Raw genomic sequence first — 22876 nt, 5'->3', positions numbered from 1 at the left:
CGTACCAGCTCCGTCGATGCTTCTTTGTTTGTTCATCCTTGAAGCAGACTTTGGTCCAATGCCCTATATCCTTCAACTGGTTAATCGTGACTTTGGAGCGTATAACTTTTTCTTTGTTCGCCGAGATACACATGAGGTAAGCGTTTAGCATACACCAATGACCCAAGGGAGGTATGCGGAGGGCGAGGCGATGCGAGAATGATCAAAAAGATGCGGTTTGTTGTCTGATCGCTTACATCACGTGACGTAAGTCTTGTGGGTGCGCTTCAAGTTCAAGGTCGTCTGGTCACGAGGCTCGGGTTTTTCAGCTGTTGGGGAAGCTTGGGATTAGGTCAAGTGAGCTGGCCACAGTGTTGAGTGAGGTCTCGAGCGGAGAAGTGCAATTAGGAACTGCTACCACTGGGAAAGGCAGGAGTGAGCAGGTAAACAGATTGGGTTTTTTAAACTCTGTTCGTGATGCGGTGGCCGGGCATATTGTAAGTGGTCATTTGAATTGATTTGGTTTGTTTTACTTCGCTCTTGTTTCACTTTTGGCTAATCGCGACTATGAGGATGAGTGACAATGTGATGAAAGGGATACTCACAAAGAACATCCATGCTCAGGCCGGGATTCGAACCCGGGACTCCAGGCGTCGTAACGCGCGATGAACCACTCTTCCACGGAAGTCGGTAAGTCAATATTTGATGGAAGAGCTGTCAAAAATAACACAAATCTATCCTTTTCCGACAATATTTTCCTTTATTCGCATTTATTCCATTTTCTGTTGTTTTCTTAAAAGTCATCGCTAGGTTCAGATAAGATGACGAGCCTCATTACTTCTACACAGAAAAAACAACTTATTTGTTTGAATCAAATTTTTGGTGACTGAACAAAAAATTTAGTGACATTTACCAAATTTGATAATTTTGACAATATTCTCTGGTAACTAAGCAAATGTTCACGATTACAGTGCTTTTCACGAACAATAATTGGTGTGTCGTCTATTTAAAATATGTGTTTTCCAGAAACTATTTATTTGGTTCTTTCAAACAAACCTTTTTTGCTCTGTGTACGTTATTGATGGTTTATTGTTATTTAAGTTCTATAAGGCTGGAGGGTTATTGGTTGATTGTAGACTTCGCGCAGGGAACAATCGATTTGTAAAACATCACAAGGATGCGATCGCCACTTGTTTGTGTATTAATTGACTATTTGTTATTGATTTTGGATTTTTTCCAGGGGGGTGTTGGATATTGGTTTTAGAAGCCAAAGGGGGGGTACTTCTATTTTTTCTCATTTTACGTCGTATTTCTGCCTCAGCGATGTAGGTTTATGTGAAATTCTATATTCCCACCATTATGTTTTGTCATCACCTACCTTATAGTTTCTACGACGCCAGGGGTCCCGTGTTCGATTCCCAGCCTGGGTGTTCTTTGTAAGGGATATTCATTTACATCGAATACTTGGTCGTGAAATTAGATATATTTTGATAAAGAATTAATCACTGTCCCTTCATCAATTTCATCATTGTATCATCACTCATCCTCATCGTCGCGGTTAGTTAAAAGTGGCAGAAAAGTTCCGCTAAATAATACAAATCAAATGAATGGGTTATTATTATTATTATGTATACTAAAATGTCTTTACTACTTCCACGGGCATACCAAACAAATATGTACCTGATTATTTATAGATATAACCACTGGCGGATTTAGCGGGGAGGCACGTGCCTTTCCCAAAAGGATGACAAAGTATTTTTTAAAAAGTGTTGAAATCAGTAAATTGCCAGCAACACAAAAATGTTGGAGCAATCCCTTTCCAGATAGTAATGGAATAAAACGAAGGTTATCACAAATCAATTAATAGGGTGTGTATGTACTAGACACTTAAATAAGTAGACACCGGACTTGTCAATTACAAAGCAATAACATCAACTGATGGACGCAAAGCGAGAGTATTCTAGGTCTAATATTTCCTAGGGTTGTGAGAGTTTCTCTAGCTTGTTTCTTTCTGTAATCATTGTTAATGCAAGTAACGCAGAACTACTTCAATTTCACAAAAATCTACTAATGCTATCACCTCGTAATCAAAAGGTCCTTAGGCTTAGGTTTGTTTCCTGGTGGATATGCATTGTACGGGTTCGGATTCCACTTTGAAGGTGCAGCTCCAATCAGTTTATCTGACCACAGATTGAACCGAAAACACACACACACAAAGAGGCTTAATATATCGAAAAATCTGCACATGCTATTTCCAGAGTTACAGCCCCCAGAAAAAGTTCTAGATCCGCCCATGTGCATAACATACATGTAATTGTAAAAATTAGTAGTGTTGTTACATACACTCCGGATAAAATTCCGTTTTCGTAAAGTTCGCAACCCATTCAGTTTTCCTTATTACAGAAATCTTGGTACGATTTTCATCTGTTTCGTTTTCTGAAACTGATAGAAAGCTTGACTGGTAGTGCCACTTCGTGCCACCGTGAAAGTTGAAGGAACGTAGAAAGCGTGGCTTATTTTCTCTCTTTTTTGTATCCTTCTATGGTCTCCAATTGTCCTTGGGTAGACCAATGCTCTAAATCTGCACAACCACAAGAAAATATTGCTATCGAAGACTTGGTAGAGCGGCGAAAAATCTGAAATCGACCGTGTTTTGTTGGATTTAATTTCTTGCCAATCAGATTGGGTGAAGCAGGAAGATACTAGCGCCATCTGTTCAAGTTTGGAAGCGACTTTCAACTTGCAACTGCGGGCGCAGAGAAATTTATATAATGAACGTCGCCCCAGTGGTACAGTCACCAGTATTAGAAATGAGACACCTAGATCCTGAAATACTCGTTTCTCTGCAAGGTGTAATGTGTGTTGCTTAATTTTACGGCGGTTGTAGAAGTTGCCATTGAAAATCTGCTATTAAAGTCCATTCATCGCCGTATAGTTAGGCAACACACATAACGCCTTACAGCGTAGCGAGTGTTTCATGATCTACGTGTCCCATTCTTATTGCCGGTGACTGTACATCGGAAATGAATAGAAATACAGGGTTATTCAAAAAGAAAGAGCAGATTTCAAATGTTTATTTCTCACGAACTATAAAATATAGTAACACGTGCCATACATCAATGGATAGAGGAAGGTTCAAAGTTTTATTGTTAAAAGTTTTAATGCATGCACTCAACATGAGAACCATCTGTTGCCCGACAATCATCAGAACGGTACTCCATTTCTTGCCACACACGAATTAACTGGTCCCTAGTTATTGAATTGATAGCTACAACAATTCGATGTGTAGTGAATGGAACTAATAGGCAGGATTATAAAACTTTGAACCTTCCTCTATCCATTGATGTATGACACGTGTTTCTATCTTTTATAGTTCGTGAGAAATAAACATTTGAAATCTGCTCCTTCTTTTTGAATAACCCTGTACTTATTTAGAAGCTTTCATTGGCCATTTATAGTTCTTAACCTTGAACATGTTATGTTTATGTTTCTTCGCTAATAATGCGAAGTGTATGTTTATAATAATTGTTTATTAATTGCAATAATGTTTATATTGTGATCGTGTAGGACAAGTAAAATTCAGACTATGGAACAAAAACTGTGATTATTTCAGGACCAGTGGCGGGTGATTAGGGGGGCAGCCCCCCTTATCTACCCAGGAAAAGTAAAATGTCCTTGCTCCCCCTCCAGTTTCGGTACCTTGCCCCCCAGTTTTGGAACCAAATCGCCGCCACTGTTCAGAAATATGAAAATGTTTTGTTAAGGCTCCGAGTATACTGTATTCCCCATACCCCGCATCCATCTATGGCCTGCCCTAATCTTACGAATATCTCTTGTACAGAACTGATTCTTGTTTAAAACGTAACACAAAAATGCACATGAATCTTCAATTAACTGATCATCGCTTTATATTCAGTTCACAAACACAATTTCGATCACAAGAAAGCCACCAGGGCACAAATATAGGTTAAAACGATTCCAAACAACCTATCCAGATCGTTAAAGAATTGCTGAAAAGGTCTAAAAGTAATTAAAGATAATTTTGTTCAAAGAATGAGCTGGTAGGAAGCGTGGGAACTCATGGATTATGTGTAGAAGTCAAGGATGTGTTGCTTGATGTCGGTTTCTTTCCTCTTCCGGTAATTAGCTTTAAATGGCGTTTAAATTACGCCTATTACAGGATCGTGAGGGGAATAAACATTCTATCCATGGCAAGATGCATCAACAATTTGCACCCACGATGACAATCTTCGACAGTTTCATCAGCAGAGAGTATTCCGTTATGTAAACAATTTCCTTTCGAAGGACAAGTTTTTAAAAAACTTCTTTGTAGGCTTGTGAAGTTATCTCATCCTCACATCTTCCTCATCAAGTGCATTTTTCAGAGTTCGGGTCTTGCAGGATAGAAGAGCTATAAACATTTCACCTTAGTATTTTTCAGTTTACAGAATTTGAAGTCTGTTTCTCGTACATCATCTTGAAACATGTTGACCTAGTCCACGACCAGATCTGATATTTATAAATAAGTTCAGCTAAGATTTCTAAGTTTAGGAACAACTAGAGGCCTGCACAAGACCTGGAGCAGACCCGTTCGCGAGACATCGCTCCTGAAATGCCATGCAACCTGCGCAACATCCTCGCTTGAGCAGCTTGTATGCCCACCTGCCCAGATCGTTCCTGGCAGGCATTGTAGACCCGCCGGGTACCCGCAGTCTTACGATACCTAGTAGGTCTCAGTTCGTTCTTTCCATCAACTGCAGACCCCTCCCTCTGCATGACGTAGTTGCTTCGAGTAGAAACTGCACCGGGCCCACACCGTTCTGCAGTGTTGCCAACTGCAATAGATTTTCACTACTTAAAAAAGGGAACTCAAAGCTTCGTAAGCCACATCACCAATGAAATGAGATTTACGAATGTTGCTACCCCCCCCCCCCACACACACACACATTGAAATAGGTTTTCCGTGGCACAGGATCCATAAGTATATGTCGTAAATAACCAATATACGTATATATAGTGATATAGGGCAGGACTGAAACATGTCACGTTCGACGCTGAGGTCGCGAGTCAAACAACACACTGTTCTACTGCGAACACCAGGGCCGTAGCCAGCCAGGGGCATTGCCGTTACCCTCGTTTGGGGGGGGGGGGCAAGTACTTGGATAAACGTAACAACAACAACAATCACAATAATAGTAATAAAGTAGCATGAAAGGCATTATTATCCTCATAAATCACGCAAAAAGGGGGTAGAAGTCAGTTCTCACGCATTTGTGTTGAGACAGAGGATTAGAAATATTTTTTTTTTCAACACGTCAATTTCACATTAGCTAATAATGGAAAACAAGCACACAAACTATTTTTGAAAGAAAGAAAGTGCATGATAAATGCATTCCGAATGTACATACATATGGCACGTAAAATTTCCATCTACAATATTTTCTTTTCACATGGAGCGACGTATTACATAATTAATTCATCCAACTCGTAAGAAACCAACATTAATAGCAAATAATATCACGGGCCGCCATAGCATTCTCTGTTTTAAAACTTTTCTCACTTAGATCGTTCGGCGCTCAGGGCCGACTCCCGCTACCCCTTTGCTACGGCATTGAACTTGATGAGACTTGTACTTTAATGTTTGACCCCCACCCTGACCCCTCCGCTAGACAATTTCCGTCCAAGGTTGTGAGCAATGCACCCTGCCCCCTCTGGTTGCGCCACTGCGTGAATGGTTAAGGCACCATGCAATGAAAAACAATTAGTTTTCAGTGAGGAGATTTTTGTTTGCTCGATCATTCATTTAGATAAATGAAACTGTAATATTGCGTGCATTTCCTGGCAATAAGATAAAAACTGCTTACGCTGAACTGAAATCGCTAAGTATATAAATTCTCCTTGGAGGAGAGAGCTCCTCCTAGGACTTCGTAGGATTTACAAGCTACGTAAGTAGGCAACACTGGCTGAAGCCGTCCACGTGGTGATGAAACACCTGGAGCGACACGCTGCCGGAGGGCTGTTTCCTTTCAGCAGGTTTTGCAGGCGCCCGGGTCTTGTTGAATGCCCAGGTACCTTGTAAGCGCAGAGCGCCTTGAAGAGCAAGAACCCGGGTAAAGACGCAAGTCGACTCGTTGCCGTGGGCAGGCGAGCAGGTAAACCTGTTATCGCGTGCAAGCGGGCAGTGGGTAGGTAAAAGGCAGACTATGCTGGCCTCTAGAGCAGACCCGTTCGCGAGACATCGCTCCTGAAATGCCATGCAACCTGCGCAACACCCTCGCTTGAGCACCTTGACTGACCATCTGCCCAGATCGTTCTTGGCAGGTATCGAAAACCCGCCGGGTACCCGCAGTCGTAAGATACCTAGTAGGTCTCAGTGCGTTCATTCAATCAACTGCAGGCCCCTCCCTCTGCATGACGTAGTTGCTTCGACTAGAAACTGCACCGGGCGCACACCTGTCTGCAGTGTTGCCAACTGATATATATTTCCCTACTTAGAAAAGGGAACTCAAAGCTTCGTAAGCCACATCGCCAATGAAATGAGATTTACGAATGTTGCTACTCCCCCCCCCTACACACACAGATTGAAATAGGTTTTTCCGTGGCACAGGATCCATAAGTACATGTCGTAAACAACCAATATACGTATAGATATATAGTGATATAGGGCAGGACTGAAACATGTCACGTTCGACGCTGAGGTCGCGAGTCGAACAACACACTGTTCTACTGCGAACACCAGGGACGTAGCCAGCCAGGGGCCAGGGGCATTGCCGTTACCCTTGTTTGGGGGGGGGCAAGTACTTGGATAAACGTGCCAACAACAACAATCACAATAATAGTAATAAAGTAGCATGAAAGGCATTATTATCCTCATAAATCATGCAAAAAGGGGGTGGAAGTCGGTTCTCACGCATTTGTGTTGAAACAGAGGATTAGAAATATTTTTTCAGCACGTCAATTTCACATTAGCTAATAATGGAAAACAAGCACACAAACTGTTTTTGAAAGAAAGAAAGTGCATGATAAATGCATTTCAAATGTACATACATATAGCATGTAAAATTTCCATCTACAATATTTTCTTTTCACATGGAGCGACGTAAAATAAGAAATACATATGCTAACACTAAATTGTGTACATATTCAAAATTTCATTAAAGCATATATATTATATAAATACATTACATAATCAATTCATCCAACTCGTAACAAACCAACATTAATAGCAAATAATATCACGGGCCGCCATGGCATTCTCTGTTTTAAAACTTTTCTCACTTAGATCGTTCGGCGCCCAGGGCCGACTCCCGCTACCCCCTTGCTACGGCATTGAACTTGACGAGACTGTATAATATTTTATAATATATTTCTACTTTCATAAAATTTGAAATCAAGGGGTTGCAATTACCCCTCCATTCCCCCTCTGCCGGTGCGCTTGGCCGTCTGGAAGGAAAATGCAAGAAAAATATGAAAATTAATTCCATCTTGAGTACCCTTTAGCCCTGCTATTCTTAAATTCTGCTAGCCTGTTTTTTCTTGTACTTTAATGTTTGACCCACACCCTGGCCCCTCGGCTAGACTAAATTTCCGTCTAAAGTTGTAAGCAATGCCCCCTGCCCCCCTCTGGTTGCGCCACTGCGTGTCTGGTTAAGGCACCATGCAATGAAAAACCATTAGTTTTCAGTGAGGAGATTTTTGTTTGCTCGATCATTCATTTAGATAAATGAAGCTGTAATATTGCGTGCATTTCCAAGCAATAAGATAAAAACTGCTTACGCTGAACTGAAATCGCTAAGTATATAAATTCTCCTTGGAGGAGAGAGCTCCTCCTAGGACTTCGTAGGATTTACAAGCTACGTAAGTAGGCAACACTGGCTGAAGCCGTCCACGTGGTGATGAAACACCTGGAGCGACACGCTGCCGGAGGGCTGTTTCCTTCCAGCAGGTTTTGCAGGCGCCCGGGTCTTGTTGAATGCCCAGGTACCTTGTAAGCGCAGAGCGCCTTGAAGAGCAAGAACCCGGGCAAAGACGCAAGTCGACTCGTTGCCGTGGGCAGGCGAGCAGGTATACCTGTCCTCGCGTGTGGAGAGAGAGAGAGAGAGAGAGAGAGAGAGAGAGAGAGAGATGTCGACGCCGCCATGTGGACGCCCCGACGCGTGAGATCGTCTGACGGTGACGGAGAAGACGCCGACGAGCTAAGAACGACCGCCCAGATGCGACGTCCGAACCGCGCCAAACCTCGGAGATGTTCACCGATCCCGAGAGGAAGAGAAGCCGAGGAACCGGATGTATGAACGCTCTTCGCATCTTCATCGTCGCGACCAAGGAAACCTTTCGTGTGAATACTATGTGTTTTCAATCGCCCATAAAGACGCCAGGATGCACCTCGGAAGCTGAGAGATGGTAATGTATTCATCTGTGTGAATGTCAGCACGTGACGGCCCGATTGATTTAGAGAATGCCCTTGAAATTCGTCAACATTTTGAAAACGCCCACTCAACTCAAACTTCATACCAACTTGTCATTTGTAATTTATTCGTCTCAGGTCAATTTTTCTTATTCCTTGTGATATTTTTTAATGATCTTAAATTCATTGTTGTTTGTGCTCCTTTGTATTTGTTTAAAGTGCGTACTATTAGAGTAAAGCGCCGCCCGCTTAATTGTGTAATCTACTTGAGGTTTGTTCATTTTTTATGTGTCAGTGCTGTGTCGCTGCTAGCTACGTCAGGTCGCATATGTGATTATTTGTTAAAGTATTTGCCTGGTAATATGAATTGCTCGTCGCGGCGAAGTGTTTAAGTCCCGCCTGCTAGAGAGTATATGTTTGCGTCACTCAACGGAGGTTATTGTTATGTTTGGAGCCACGTGAGGTCTTGTAAAAGGAAAACGTCCGCCCACGTGAGCGTAATTGCCGTTGAGACGCCTTTGTTTATGCCGGACACATAATGTATTGTCACCGCGCCGACCTAGCTTCTTTTTAAAATAGGTGAACTTAAGTAAGGGCTGGCTAGGATTTGAGTACCGCTGGAGCAAAAATTCACAAATGACCTGATTAGACAAAAATTCAAGGTAAATTTAAATATGAATGCTAACATTAGGGCTTATCGTCATAAAACCTGTACATATCATGTATCATTTTTTGTGTTGATGACCCCGAAAGGACTGAATGTGTGAATGATAGTGAGAGCGTGAAAGAGGGGGAGATGTAGTAAATTGATTTTTGTTGGTTATGAATAGAATATACTTTTTATTTTCATGTTAATTTTGGGCTATATCATTTCGTACGCATGTCGCTACCCGTGATTTTCAGGTATGCAGCTAGCCGCTTCCCGGCTACAGGTAAAGAGATGGTAATTTGAAAGTATATATGTTTTTGTTTTCTATTCGATATGGCTAATCACCATGCACTGTTGGTCACCGATTCCTACACACGAACTTAACCTGGACCGTAACGCTATTTCGCTTGTCCGAGGGAGATTTTGCCGCCTCTATCCAGGTAGTGGTAGCATTTTTTTCCCAGGCAGGGGAGGGCGTTTCACAGTAGGAAGGCCAAGACGAAGACGGAGGGACAACGTTGAGATGGACCTAAAGGAAATAGGTAGGGATGGAAAAGAGTATATAGATCTTGCTCAAGATAGGAACAGATGGAAGGCCTCTGTTGCTGCAGCCATGAACCTTCGGGTTTAAGAAGGCTAGAGAGTTAGTTAGTTATGCACTGGGATTTGCCCAATGGGTAACATGGTTTCCCTGGTGACACTAACATTTCAGTAGCCAACATACTACAGTGCTCACCACATAAGTGAGAGTACACTTTGCAAAAATAAAGTCGACCGAAGCTATGGCAAACAAAAATGATGTACTTAATGTACGAGGGTCACTATTTATATTATGAGCCTAACAATGAAAAAACAGGAATTTGGCATTGAAAACTGCTTTATTGTTTTTCGAAGTATTCTCCTTTATGGCCAATACACTTTTGCATTCGTTCGAATCATTTGTCAAAGCAGTTTTTCCAATCTTCTTGAGACACCTCTATAATATGGTTTTTGAACGCATCAACGGCGTCTTCCGCCGACGAAAATCGTTGTCCACTCAATTTATTCTTGACATTCGGGAACAAGAAGTAGTCATTGGGTGCCGAATCAGGACTGTACTGCGGATGACCCATCAATTCGATTTTTTGACTGTTCATAAAGTCGGTTGTTAGACGAGATGTGTGACAGCTGGCATTGTCTTGATGAAGAATGATCCGACGGCGTTTGTTTGTTTTCCGTATTTGACCGAAGACCTCTGGCAAACAAATTGTTGTGTACCATTTAGAGTTGACCGTTCTACGTTCCTCTAAAGGCACAGTTGCCACATGACCAGTTTTCCCTAAAAAACAGGCTACCATTCGTTTCGATGTGCTTCGAGCGCGAGCAACTTTTGTTGGATTGGGTTCATCTTGAAACACCCATACAGTCGACTGCTGTTTACGTTCTGGCTCATATGCATATATCCATGATTCGTCACCTGTTACAATCTTATATACGTCTTTTGAAGCACCACGATTGTATTTATTGAGCATTTGTTTGCACCAATTGACGCGAGCGTCTTTTTGAGTTTTTGTCAAATTGTGTGGGATCCAACGAGAACATACCTTTCTCACAGCTAAATGATCATGTAATATTTTATATATGCTAGTGGAACTAATGCGTATGGTTGCCTCAATCTCACAGTATGTCACATGACGATCTTGCAGTATTAGGTTTTGCACAGCATCAATGTTTTCTTGAACAACAACTGATTTTGGACGACCTTCGCGAATCTCGTCGGTGAGCGAATGGCGGCCACGATTAAATTCGTTATACCAGCGTTTCACAGTGGCAAAGGATAGGGCTTCATCGCCAAATGTGGAAGTAAGTTGATCGATGCACTCTTGTCTTGATAATCCACGTCGAAAATCGTAAAAAATCATCGCACGAAAATGTTCACGAGTTAATTCCATTTTATTGTTGTCGCGCAATCTCCAAGGCAACATAAACAACACAAATGAAGCTATTGACAAAACATTTAAGTACGTTATGGTCAATAATGCCAGACGATTCCGTGCAAACGTCAAATTGCGCCTAACTTCAATCAGTGTTGCCAAGGCTCAAAATATAAATGGTGACCCTCGTACTCAGTTCAAGAAATGCATGTCTTCATTATCAACTTTGGTTGCTTTATCCTAAGGACATACGAGCACCATTACAAAAATGAAAAATTCATATTGGACCTTACTAATCCCTACCTCCTTTCTGTAGTTATTACGCGTAGTTTTATAACATGAGCAACTAGTATTTAATGAAGTACAGCATAAACAGTGTGCAGCATAGACTACCTACTTTCATACATCTCACTGGACTTGATTAATCTGTTATATCAGTAACTGGTTGGTGCTGTGCAGTGGTTAGACGTGTTTTCACAAAGCTCCCGTATTCAGCGAAGCGTGAAGATGGAAATTCCTTGGAACAGTGGCGGGGTGCGATTGGGGCATGGAATGCGGTCATCAGAAAGTCGACAATGACAAAAATGGCGGTCAAAGACAGTCTAAACATTAGTAGGCTGTTTTTCCTAGGACTTGTGACCACCATCGTACTAATTATCTCGGGAATAGAACAAAATCCGGGACCATATACAACAGAGGATGTTATTCAGAAGTTAATATCCATGGACGAAAAACTCGATAGCATGTCTAAAACAACCGCTAGTGTACAGGGCGATATACGGTCGTTATGTGCAGAATTACGAGAACTGAAGGCTGAAAACTCTTTCTTGAAAGAAAAATTAATGTTTTGTGAATCGAAGCTGGACGATCTTGAAAACCGCTCTAGAAGAAACAATTTGATATTTCACGGCTTCAGGGAAATGCAAGGGGAAACATGGGCGATGTCGGAGGAGCTGGTGAGGGATGCTCTATGGGACATTCTCGAAATAAATACGAGCGACTTCGATGTAGAGAGAGCGCACCGGTTGTGATCAGGATCCACGAGACCCATTATAGTGAAATTTTCGAACTTCAAGGTGAAAGAAATTATCTTTGCGCTAGCTCGTTTCTTCAAGGGAACAGGCATCAGTGTACAGGAAGATTTCTCAAAGCGTGTGCGGGATACCCGACGAGATCTGGGAAAATACATGAAACGGTTACGAGAGAAAAACCTATTTGCAAAACTAAAGTACGATAAGCTGGTGATAGAAGGTACAGTCCATACGTTGAGTGATTTAATCGCAAATGGATTGCCATGTTTAAACGACAACGTGTTCCAAGAAAATGTGTCTATTTCTGATACAGTGAGTATTTTTTCCGACGTCAGGCGTGACAGAAACGGTCGATTCTACTTCTGCATTGTCCCCCCGCTGGAAGTGCCGAAGGAATCCACCAGCACAGAGGCGCAGTGTATCATGAGCCATCACCCCCCCTCCCCCTTCCTACGAGAATCAACAGGGAAATAGAAAGTCCTACAGCGAGGTGATAAGGAAACAGGACACACGTTCAACGTTGCGCAACAGAGACCAGGTATCTCCAGCAGGAATCCGGGACAGAGCCAGGCGAAATCCTCCGCCTCCCTCCTTCAGAAGCAATTAACTACCCCCTTGGCCCAATACACGGAGACCCTCATCGTACCAACTCAGGGGTCAGCAACCCCGCTGACAAAGGACGGACGGATTCACCAAGCAAAACATCAGCAAAGTAAGTACAAACAGTTCCGAATGCACCGCAACCGGTTATGATTTCTCGGTATTTCAAATCTGCTACCAGAACGTTCGCGGACTTAGAACTAAAACAAATGAATTTTACAAGAGCTTGCTTTCGACCAACTATAGTGCAATATTGATAACAGAAAGCTGGTTAACCAAATATCACATGGACAGTGAACTTTTTGATGATCGTTATGTGGTTTATAGGTCCGATCGAAACGCAATAATAACAGGAAAAGAAAAAGGGGGAGGGGTAGCTTTAGCGATAAAATGTAAATTTAAGAGTGTGTTAGTCGAATCTCCGCGTCTAGATCCAAACATAGACTGCATCCTCGTTAAAGTGTTAATTCAAGGCATTGGGGTGTTGTATATTTGTGTGGTGTACATAGCACCAGGTAGCAACTGCAATACTTACTGCGAATTATTTAGGTTCATAGAAATGCACTGTCAACCTGGTAAAGTTAAACTCCTCTTGGCCGGCGACTTTAATCTCCCTGACATAACTGACTCCAATTATGACTTAACTACTTCTTCTGGACTTTATTTAGAATTGCTCAATTTCATAAACTTCTCTGACTTAATAAGCTTAAATGACGTAAAGAATAATAACGGAAAGACACTCGATTTGATTTTGACAAATGGACAGGGAATAACAGTGACACGAAACACACAACTTCAGTAAGGCCGACTTTCCATCCATCTATCATTGTCACGGTATCTAGTGACATGTGAAACGCAGTTCGATATAAATTATTTTTTGTTTATTGATTCATTTTATGTTCAAATATAAAAGTGTGGGGTATTTTATTTTGTGGATAAACTTGTATCCGAGCCAGACGTCGGGAGTTGGAGCCGGGTCTTTCCTGAGTGACAGCCGCCGCTTAGAACATGACATATTTGCACCAACGCGAAGATAAGGAAAGATTATTTTCGTCGCTACCAGGCCTGAGTCGCAGCTGGCGGGCTAACCCATGTTCACGGATGACCAGAGAAATCAGCTGGAGCTCAAGCCTGCAAGGATCCAGAACGCGTCGCCGACCGCGCCTTTCAAGACAATGGACAGAGGTCATTTCCATCCCCTGAGAAAGCGAAGCGAAGCCACCTTAGCGTGGGTTTCAACGGACGAATTTGAATCTCTTATATATATGCGGTGCTACCACCCCAGAGACAGTTTTTTACCCGGATTTCATAGAGAGAGCATCTCCGCGCTACACTCTCGCGTGATCATTGTTTTGTGTCCGTGAACTTTGTTTCCTTACGTACCGTGAGCGAATCGCAGATAGAGAGGTACCAGTGTGCGCCTTATTTTGGTGAAGATTACGCGGTGATTTGTTTTTGCCAAGCGTTAACTACATAATCATGGGCGGATAAAGGAGATTGAGAAGGGAGTCTGTCGACTTCCCTGACCCCGCAACGATGCATCGCCATCTTCCGATGAAGCCAGTCAGCCAACGCCAAAGACGACACCAAAGCCAAACACTGCCCAAAGCCCGAAGGACGTCTTCAGAACGACGCCGATCGAAGCCCGTCACCAGAGAGAGAGATTGAAGGACGACTCCAGAACGACGCCGATCGAAGCCAGAGGGAGAGATTGAAGGACGACTCCAGAACGACGCCGATCGAAGCCAGAGGGAGAGATTGAAGGACGACTCCAGAACGACGCTTCCAGAACGACGCCGAATCGAAGCCCGTCACCAGAGAGATTCCGAACCGGCGCGTGACCTCGTACATCCGACGCTAGTGGCAAGAGGAACGCCCGAAGTACTAAGGAGGTGCAAGTACACCAGATCGTCGCAATTATTCTTCGTCGCGATCGACCTCGGAGGACAATTTCGCCACAAAGGAACCGTGTGCAAGTCCCGCGTCCAGGAGAGATGAATGACCGCGCCATGTAGCAGAGTCTGGTACAGTATACTTCAGAGGGTCTCATGTCCATGTAAACGTGCGTCGTTAGTATCGACACCGTACGTTTAACGCCGAAGTCTCACTTATTTGCAAAGTTACTCAGGAAACCCCGAACCTAATTTCCGTCTCTGACAATTTTTGGTATTGTTGTAAAAAAGGGTTATTTCATGTTCAGATGTTCTAATTTAATTGTCTGCATTCAGCGTTAGAAGCTCCATTTCATTTCTTTAATATTTAGTGTAAATTGTCAATGTGTGCTCCATTTCTTGTGTAACCGACCGCCCCGTCGCGCCATTTAATTTGTCAATAGTTGACTGATGAGTCCTTTTTAATTGTGGAAAGCGTAGTTGTTTTTATTGCAAGGTCGTGTGCGTGAAATAGTATTATTTGTTGCATAGTGGTTTTTAAGGTAATTTTTGCTCGCGCCGACGATTGATTAGTGTATTCCGGCAGCTGGAGCCAATTAAGTTTTTGCATCACTATGTAATTGAGTAGTTGTTCTCATTGGACGAGAAAGGCTTGTGTGTAATACCCCCGTCCGAGAAACTTGTATAATGTCGTGCTTACGACTGGGTGCAAACGTTCATTCGAACGAAAGATTTAACCACGCCGACCCAATTGTCTTAGTTAACCGCTTTCCGAGGGCTGGCACTCAAGTTAATTTAAAAGAGCACAGGAGCTGGCAGACAAATGCCCTAAATTCACATAAAGGTTTAAAAATTAAAAGGAATGATATGTTAATGAGATCCATGATTTGTATCCATACTTCACATGTAAAAATACCTCATGTGTGTGAAAGAGAGATAGCGTGAATGTTGTGAGAGTGAGGAGGCTTTGTAAACAGTTGTTGATTGCAATATTTTTTTTGTTGTTACAATATATATTCACTTTTTACCGTTCGTCAGTGTTGTTATTTGACGTTTTTCAGGTACCGGATATTATGCTATTAGTGTGTTATGAATGTTCGAATCTACATATCAAAGGTAAACAAAACAGTGTAACATTTCAAGGTATTAATCTCCGCCTCGCAATAGTATGACAATAAACGACCGTCTCAGTACCGAACTTGATAACTGGACCGTGAGTCACGACCGGTTTCCCGTACACATAACGACGTTTGGCCCCGTGCCGGGGTATGATTGACACGTCATTTCGGGGACCGTGAGTGCACTCGTTACATCATAAGCTGCTTAACACGAACTGGGATGTATTGAAACAAAGAATGACGTTGATAAAGCTACAGACGTGTTTTATGAAATTATATATAAAATATTCGATGAATGTTTCCCCTTAAAGAAAAGCCGCAAAAGACAGTACCCGTGTTGGTTTACGAGCAGCATTATTAAAAGTATAAGTAAGAAACATTACCACCACAAGAAGTGGAAAAAACAGGCGGGAGACTTTCGATACCACTACAATAAATTTAGCCAATTTCGAACAAAAGTTAGTAAGGAAATTATTGATGCATACAACAGTTATGTTGCCAATTCGGAAATAAATATTGCAAAAGATAGCACCCAGTTTTGGTCGTTTATTACAAATAAACGTAGGAAAAGCAACAAAGAATCTGTACTGTTCAACGATAAAGTGTTGTCAGACTGACGTTCAGTAGTCGAAGCTTTTGCACAGCATGTTCAGTCGGTGGATAAGAAAGATCCCCCTAAATATGACATGAAAGTATTGCCTAACCATAAACAATATGAAACTTTAGATAATCTTAATATTACAGAGATAAGAATTGAAGACGTAGAAAAAGCAATTAAAAACTTAAAACCTAAGAAATCAGCCGGACCGGACAAAATACCGCCCTATGTAGTTAAAGGTTGCAGTGATATGTTGAGATACCCATTATATCTAATTTTCAATTTAACTCTTGCAGAACACAAATTCCCTGAAAAATGGAAAGCCACGGCAATTTGCCCACTTCCCAAATCCAATAACACTAATGACGTACAAAACTACCGACCAATAAGTATATTATCAGCCCCAGCAAAAATATTCGAAAAGATCATGCACTGTTACATATTTACCCACGTTAAACCTGTAATATCATCGTTTCAGAATGGCTTTGTACCACGTAGATCAGTGTTGACCAATCTCTCCCAATATTACCAATTTTATACGTTCAACATTGGACGAAGGAGGTCAAGTTGACGCCTGCAAAGCGTTCGACTTGGTTAACCACGGTATCTTTTTAAGTAAATTAGCATGCTTCAATATTTCTGAACCACTGCGTCAATTGTTCGCTTCCTATTTGCAGAACCGTAAGCAGTACGTAACGTATAAAGGCCACACATCCGACGAGATAAGAGTCACCTCAGGAGTACCTCAGGGGTCTAACCTTGGGCCACTTCTTTTCACATTACTTATTAACGACTTGCCTGATTCATTTGAAAATTCACACAAATTGCTATTTGCAGATGACCTGAAATTCTACAGGAAAATAAGCAAACAAGATGACAGTGTTCAACTTCAAAATGATATTACAAAGTTAGAAATGTGGACAATAAACAATGATTTAACACTAAATATCAATAAATGCCATTTTGTAACATATACTCGAACGAAAACCCCAGTTGAATTTCAGTATCAAATATACAACCATACTCTACCAAGAAATTTTATAGTCAAATCTTACTTTTAATAAACACGTAGAACAAATAATTAGTGAAGCGTTCAAGAACCTTGGGTTTATTCTTAGAATGGGGAGGGATTTCAAGAGTATAGAGACACTAAAAGTTTTGTATTATTCATATGTAAGACAAAAACTCGAATATGCATCTGTTATATGGAATACAGACACAGCAAAGTACAGTTTAGCAATTGAAAGAGTCCAACCAAAATTTCTTAGATTTTTAAAATACAAATTTCAGAAAGTTTACCCCACATTTGAACACCACGACAACCTAATATATGAAAGTCGGTTTACAAAGCTGTGTGATAGAAGAACGTTACAGGAAATATTATTCTTGTGGAAGTTGTTAAATAATGAAGTATATGCTGAACATCTACCCTGCCAGATAAATTTTCGAATTCCGTCGTCGAAAACTATAATCAAAAACGAAGTTTTTCTTATAAAGAAGGCTAGATCGGAAATTAAAAAAAATCTCCATTGTGGAGAATGTGCACCAGTTACAATAAATTGCTAATCAAGAATAACACCATTGACATCTTTTCTATGAACCTTAGGGACCTCAGTAAAGCCACTATTAACTCAATGACCTAACCTTCAACACATGATTTCCTAATGAAATGATGTGATAATGTGTGTGTATATATAGAGAAAATAATTTTAAATGTATTTTTATGTATGTGTATATATATAATATATCTATATTACAAAAATATATGTAATTGTATTCACTATGTATCCTTCATATGGGCTCTGTAATTAGGTATGTACCTGTTGAGTTCAATACATAAATAAATAAATGAAACTACTGTACTGTGTGTATCATGATACATGCATGTTACTGAACACAAAAATTATCATTTTGAAATAGATAAATTGTGGAAATCACACTCTTAAGTGTTTTTTTTTTTTACGGAAAGGTTTCGGCAAATTTATTATCACAGTTGTTTGCAGTACTGGAAGCACCTTTTCATTCTCTTGTATAACTTCTAAAAAAAATCACACAATGGGAACCATGATTTTCAGTAGCTATTCATTCTCAAAATTAAAAAAAATGTGCAACTACATTCATGAGTTGTTGAGACTAGCAGAACAAGTTATTTTCACCAGTTTTTTTTATTAAGTACAGATGCATTAACACAAATTAAAAACTATTATTATTACCACTTTTAGAGAGAGCAGTTATATCACATGGTATAGAAATGTATAGATGATTTATTTTTTTAAACAGAGACATGGAACCTAACGAAATCAAATCAAATCAAAATCTTACAAGAGAACGTGAATGTTATATTAATAAAAATTCCCACATTGTGAGGAATCTTGAATTTAGGTGAATATCACAAAAACGAGGTTGACCACTTGGTGAAAGTAGTAACTGAAAATATGCTGTTTTCAATACAAAGTTGCATTTACCTCAAGTGATCCTTAAGCATTATATGTACATAAAAAAGACATTGAAAGTAGTGCCCACTTAAGCATACGCTGTTAATTTTTATACGTTTTAAGTAGTTTAGGATCATTAGGTTTAATAATCTTATTATTTCCGCGCGTGTGTATAATTATAAAAGTAAGAAAACCAAACCTGACCCACCTATAGCGCGTTTGTTACAACCTGTCCCGGTTCCCGCGCTAGCGATCGCTCGACAGTTTCGGTGCCAATGAGAAACGAGGAAAAAATCGTCTGCTGGGCAGCGAGGAGCGAATGGAAGCCAGAAGAGGGGCGCTAACGTAAACGCTGTTGCGACGTTGCGTGTTTTAATTGGCTGCCTGGCTTTGACTTTCCCCAGCACGGAGAAAAGCCAGCGATCAGCTAGCTCGGGAACTGGGACAGGTTGTAATAAACGCGGTAATCTACTCAAGCAAGCAAATACGAGAGGGAATGAAAATTAATTGCTTGTAGAAAACATAACATCGTAGATTAACTTATACACATGGAACTTGGGCCTTACAAAACAACGACACTGAACAGTTCATAATATTATTATCTTTAAACAACAAATGGTTCACAATTAATTACAAAGTCGGTTTTCGATACTGAAAACAAGTCTGTACTGATATACGAAATGAACGGAATTTGGTTGGCGGTATTTTTTCTTTTGAAAAATGCTGTGATTTCATACAATGTTACGATAATTACGTTCACATTAACTACATAAGGCAAAACTTACCGTATTGACAAGTAGAATCAGACGACACAATTTCAAAATTTACGGAAACAGATCGGCCGACGGCCGGATGAAGCTATTTATCCAAATAAGGAATTAAACACTGGGTGATTGAAAAATGTATAGTATACTTACATTCCTGTTACTATTATTAAATATTATATGTATTCTACTCGAATTCTCGAAATACATTTTACTAAAAGAGAAGACTCATGAATATCGACACGAATTTGACTTCAGCCGGTTCGCGAGACAGCGTCGAAAAATGACTACTAACTGCGGTCAACCAATCTCCCATTTGACTCAAAGACGAATGACCTTCCTGTAAGCCACCAATTCCCCTAACCACTCACTATATTTTGAAGGTGGTCTAGTCGCTATGGTGCCTGACTGTCATGCGGGAGAGCCGGGTTCGATTCTCGGGGTGAGTGATCTAAGGTGGGATTTTTTCAGCCTTGTCCCCGTTTGAAGATGCTCTGGGTCTCACCCAGCCTCAAATCAATGGGCAACCCTGTGGGGGTAAAGGCGGCCGGATCGAGGTGCTGATCATATTACCTCCAAACTGGCCGAGATCGAGAATGTGTGGGGCCCCACCCCCCCGTAAATATGCCTTCATGGCCCGGTGCTATATGTACGGAGAACTTCACCTCTTTATCTTTTACTATCAAACGATAGCCAAGTTGCGTTGTAAGTTATTGTGCTTACGATCCAAAAACATAGCCTAGAAATGATTTTGCCCATATATACAGGGTGTCGCAAAACAACTTCATCAACGCTTGGGTGCTGGTAGATATCATAAAAACAAGTAACTTTTCCTAATATACTTTACTTCGAAAGCGCTTAGTTTCGGCGCTATAAGCGCTTAAAATCTATCCTGTACATATGCAACCCAACACAGCAACGATCGCTCTGACATAACTTCCAGGGACACGAGGCAGGGTTGCCACTAAAGTTCCTCGTTAAGAGAAACGACTTGAAAGCGACAACTTGGAAGTCTTACTTGAGCAAAATAGAAAAGAACAATGGTATTTACGATGTAAGAAATATTTAGAAACAGACCAAGACAAAGAATTTTCAATAGATGCGGCCTGAAATTCAAGAGTGTTCATTTCAAAATGCTTCCATGATGAAATCGACAAATGCAAACGTAATTTATTGACCGCCTTATTTCGAACATGCAGACTGTAATATTTTAACAGTTTATTTATTTGGAATTTACACCTAGATATTTTAGCGCAATTTCTAAAATCGAGTCGTCACATAACACAAGAAAAAATCTCTTACAATGAAATGAAAAACGCCGTTTAATATATTCATAAGAATAAAATTAATAATGCATCAACTCCTTATTAGGAACTGTAACCAAATAATCCATACCTATTGATTGATTGATTTTGTGTTTTAAGTCCACTTTATGCACAGTAAGGCTAATAGGAACTGGACCTACAGTTTAAAGTGATATCGAACCACTATGTGCATCCACAGGGAATCGAACCTGGGACTCCTTGATTACAACGCGACGACGTTACTACTGCGCCATCGGGAGACCCTTGTTGCTTTGAAGTCGTCTCTTAACGAGGAACGCTGGTGGCAACCCTGCCTCGTGTCCCTGAAAGTTATGTCAGAGCGATCGTTTGCCGTGTTGGGTTGCATACGTACAGAATAGATTTTCAGCGCTTTCGAGGTAAAGTTTATGAGGAAGTTACTTGTCTTTATGATATCTACCAGCACCCAAGCGTTGTTGAAGTTGTTTTGCGACACCCTGTATATATGTATATAGTATATATATATGTGTGTGTGTGTGTGTGTGTGTGTGTGTGTGTGTGTGTACAAACATACTCTAGCATACGCAGGATTTTTTGCGGAAGGGACTGACGTTTGTAATGGTGGATATTACATAGCTGCGTTCTAGAACGGGGGCATTATATACTATAAAATATTTTGTAATTATCAGTGGCACTAACTTTTAGGGTCCGTGGGGCTCCAGCCCACATATTAATTTGTCTCGTTGTTGTTATTAAATTTGTTATCGTGATTCGTGATGGAGTGTTTATTGAAATCAATAAATAACACATTTTAAAAAAAATAGGTAAGAATGAAGAGGTGCTATGCAATAATATCATGATAGGGGACGGAAGGGTAAAGTGGGCAGTGCGGGCAAAGTGGCCATGTGAGTTTTCTTCGCTGTATAGCGCTTCCGTCACGCGGGAGCCGGGCGAAACAGTCGTCACGGATGCTGTCAGTGTTGTCTGAGACTTTGAAGCGGGTGGCTGCACTTTTGTAGATGTGAACTCATTTTATTGTTTTTCCGCAAGTCTGATTTTAGCTAAGGGGTACAAATTGTTGATTATAGCTAAATAATAGAAAGTGTTATAATTATATGCTCTTGTGCTGTTTGAGCAGCGTGAAATAACCTTTTAAATGATGTGTGTTTGAAAACGCTAAGTCATGTAGGTTAGACGATAGACCACAGCTTTTGTAATGGCTTCATTCCGGGCAAAGTAGCCACGAACAGACAGACTCGAAAGTCTATGAAGGATGGATTAGATGTTTAAAATGTAAGAAGTGGGCACATGAAGTGTACGCCTGTTGTGACGATGAAGACGATGAGTTTGTGTGCGAATTTTGCAAATAGACCTACGCCTAATCCTTTATTGATAGACTATTGATTAGGAATTACTATTTACTTTATCTTGTAAAGATTTCATACTTAAGATAATACTTAAAAAACATAATACTTATTCTTAATGTGTATTACTTCAGCTTGTATTGATTAAATACACACTCTGAATCAATGTGATTTGTTCATTTAGCTATGCAGGTAAAATGGAAACCCAACCTAGGCGGGCAAAGTGGCCACTTCGTACTTTTTTTAAAAAATAAAAAGTAACGTGTACATTTCTAAACAACAAGAATTAAAAAAAATTGAAATTTGAAGTAAAGTTATTATACTTACTATTGGTCTATGTTTCTATAACTTTGCTGATTAAGAAGGTATGATACTATTAGATTCACCTAATGGAGTTCTTGAGACAAGAAAAAGTTTTACTTTTGTTGGCCAGTGTTATCGACAATTCATTCTCATCTTCATCAAAAGTGGCAGAAAAGCGAAGTAAATTAACTCAAATCAATCAATCAAACCATTAAAAACAACGTACTAACACATTCATTCAAACGTTTTTGCACAAACCGATCACAATGAACCGTTTGTATCCGTGATAGCTACAGTAGGATACTATGATATTGCTTTCTTATTTTCTTTTTCAGACGAACCAGTCTGTAACATGAGGTGGATTCGAGTGATTCAATGCTTGTCCGCCATATTGGCCTTCTTTGTCTCAACCGCAGAGTCAAAATCTCGACCGAACATAGTATTCATTGTAGCTGATGATTTGGTAAGCCAGCTACTTTATTTAGAAAGGTACTTAAACGGTAAAAAGTTCTGTAGATTTACCATCTTTAATATTTCCCA

The 22876-nt window shown here is 40.6% G+C and overlaps 1 protein-coding gene across 1 annotated transcript in view; it reads left to right on the top strand.

Annotated features, from left to right (window-relative positions):
* Positions 1-356: 356 nt before the first annotated feature.
* The window catches only part of LOC145996964 (arylsulfatase B-like), a 59251-nt gene continuing 36731 nt past the window's right edge, over positions 357-22876 (top strand). Inside the window, exons 1-2 of the mRNA XM_083133554.1 lie at positions 357-422; positions 22672-22799. Of these exons, the coding sequence (XP_082989680.1) occupies positions 22689-22799 (111 nt within the window). The 5' untranslated portion in view covers positions 357-422; positions 22672-22688. The remainder of the gene's footprint in view (positions 423-22671; positions 22800-22876) is intronic.

Source organism: Lepisma saccharinum, chromosome 13 (genome assembly GCF_977018435.1).
Source record: "Lepisma saccharinum chromosome 13, izLepSacc3.1, whole genome shotgun sequence".
Lineage (NCBI taxonomy): Eukaryota > Metazoa > Arthropoda > Insecta > Zygentoma > Lepismatidae > Lepisma > Lepisma saccharinum.
This window is presented reverse-complemented; position numbering and strand designations above follow the sequence as displayed.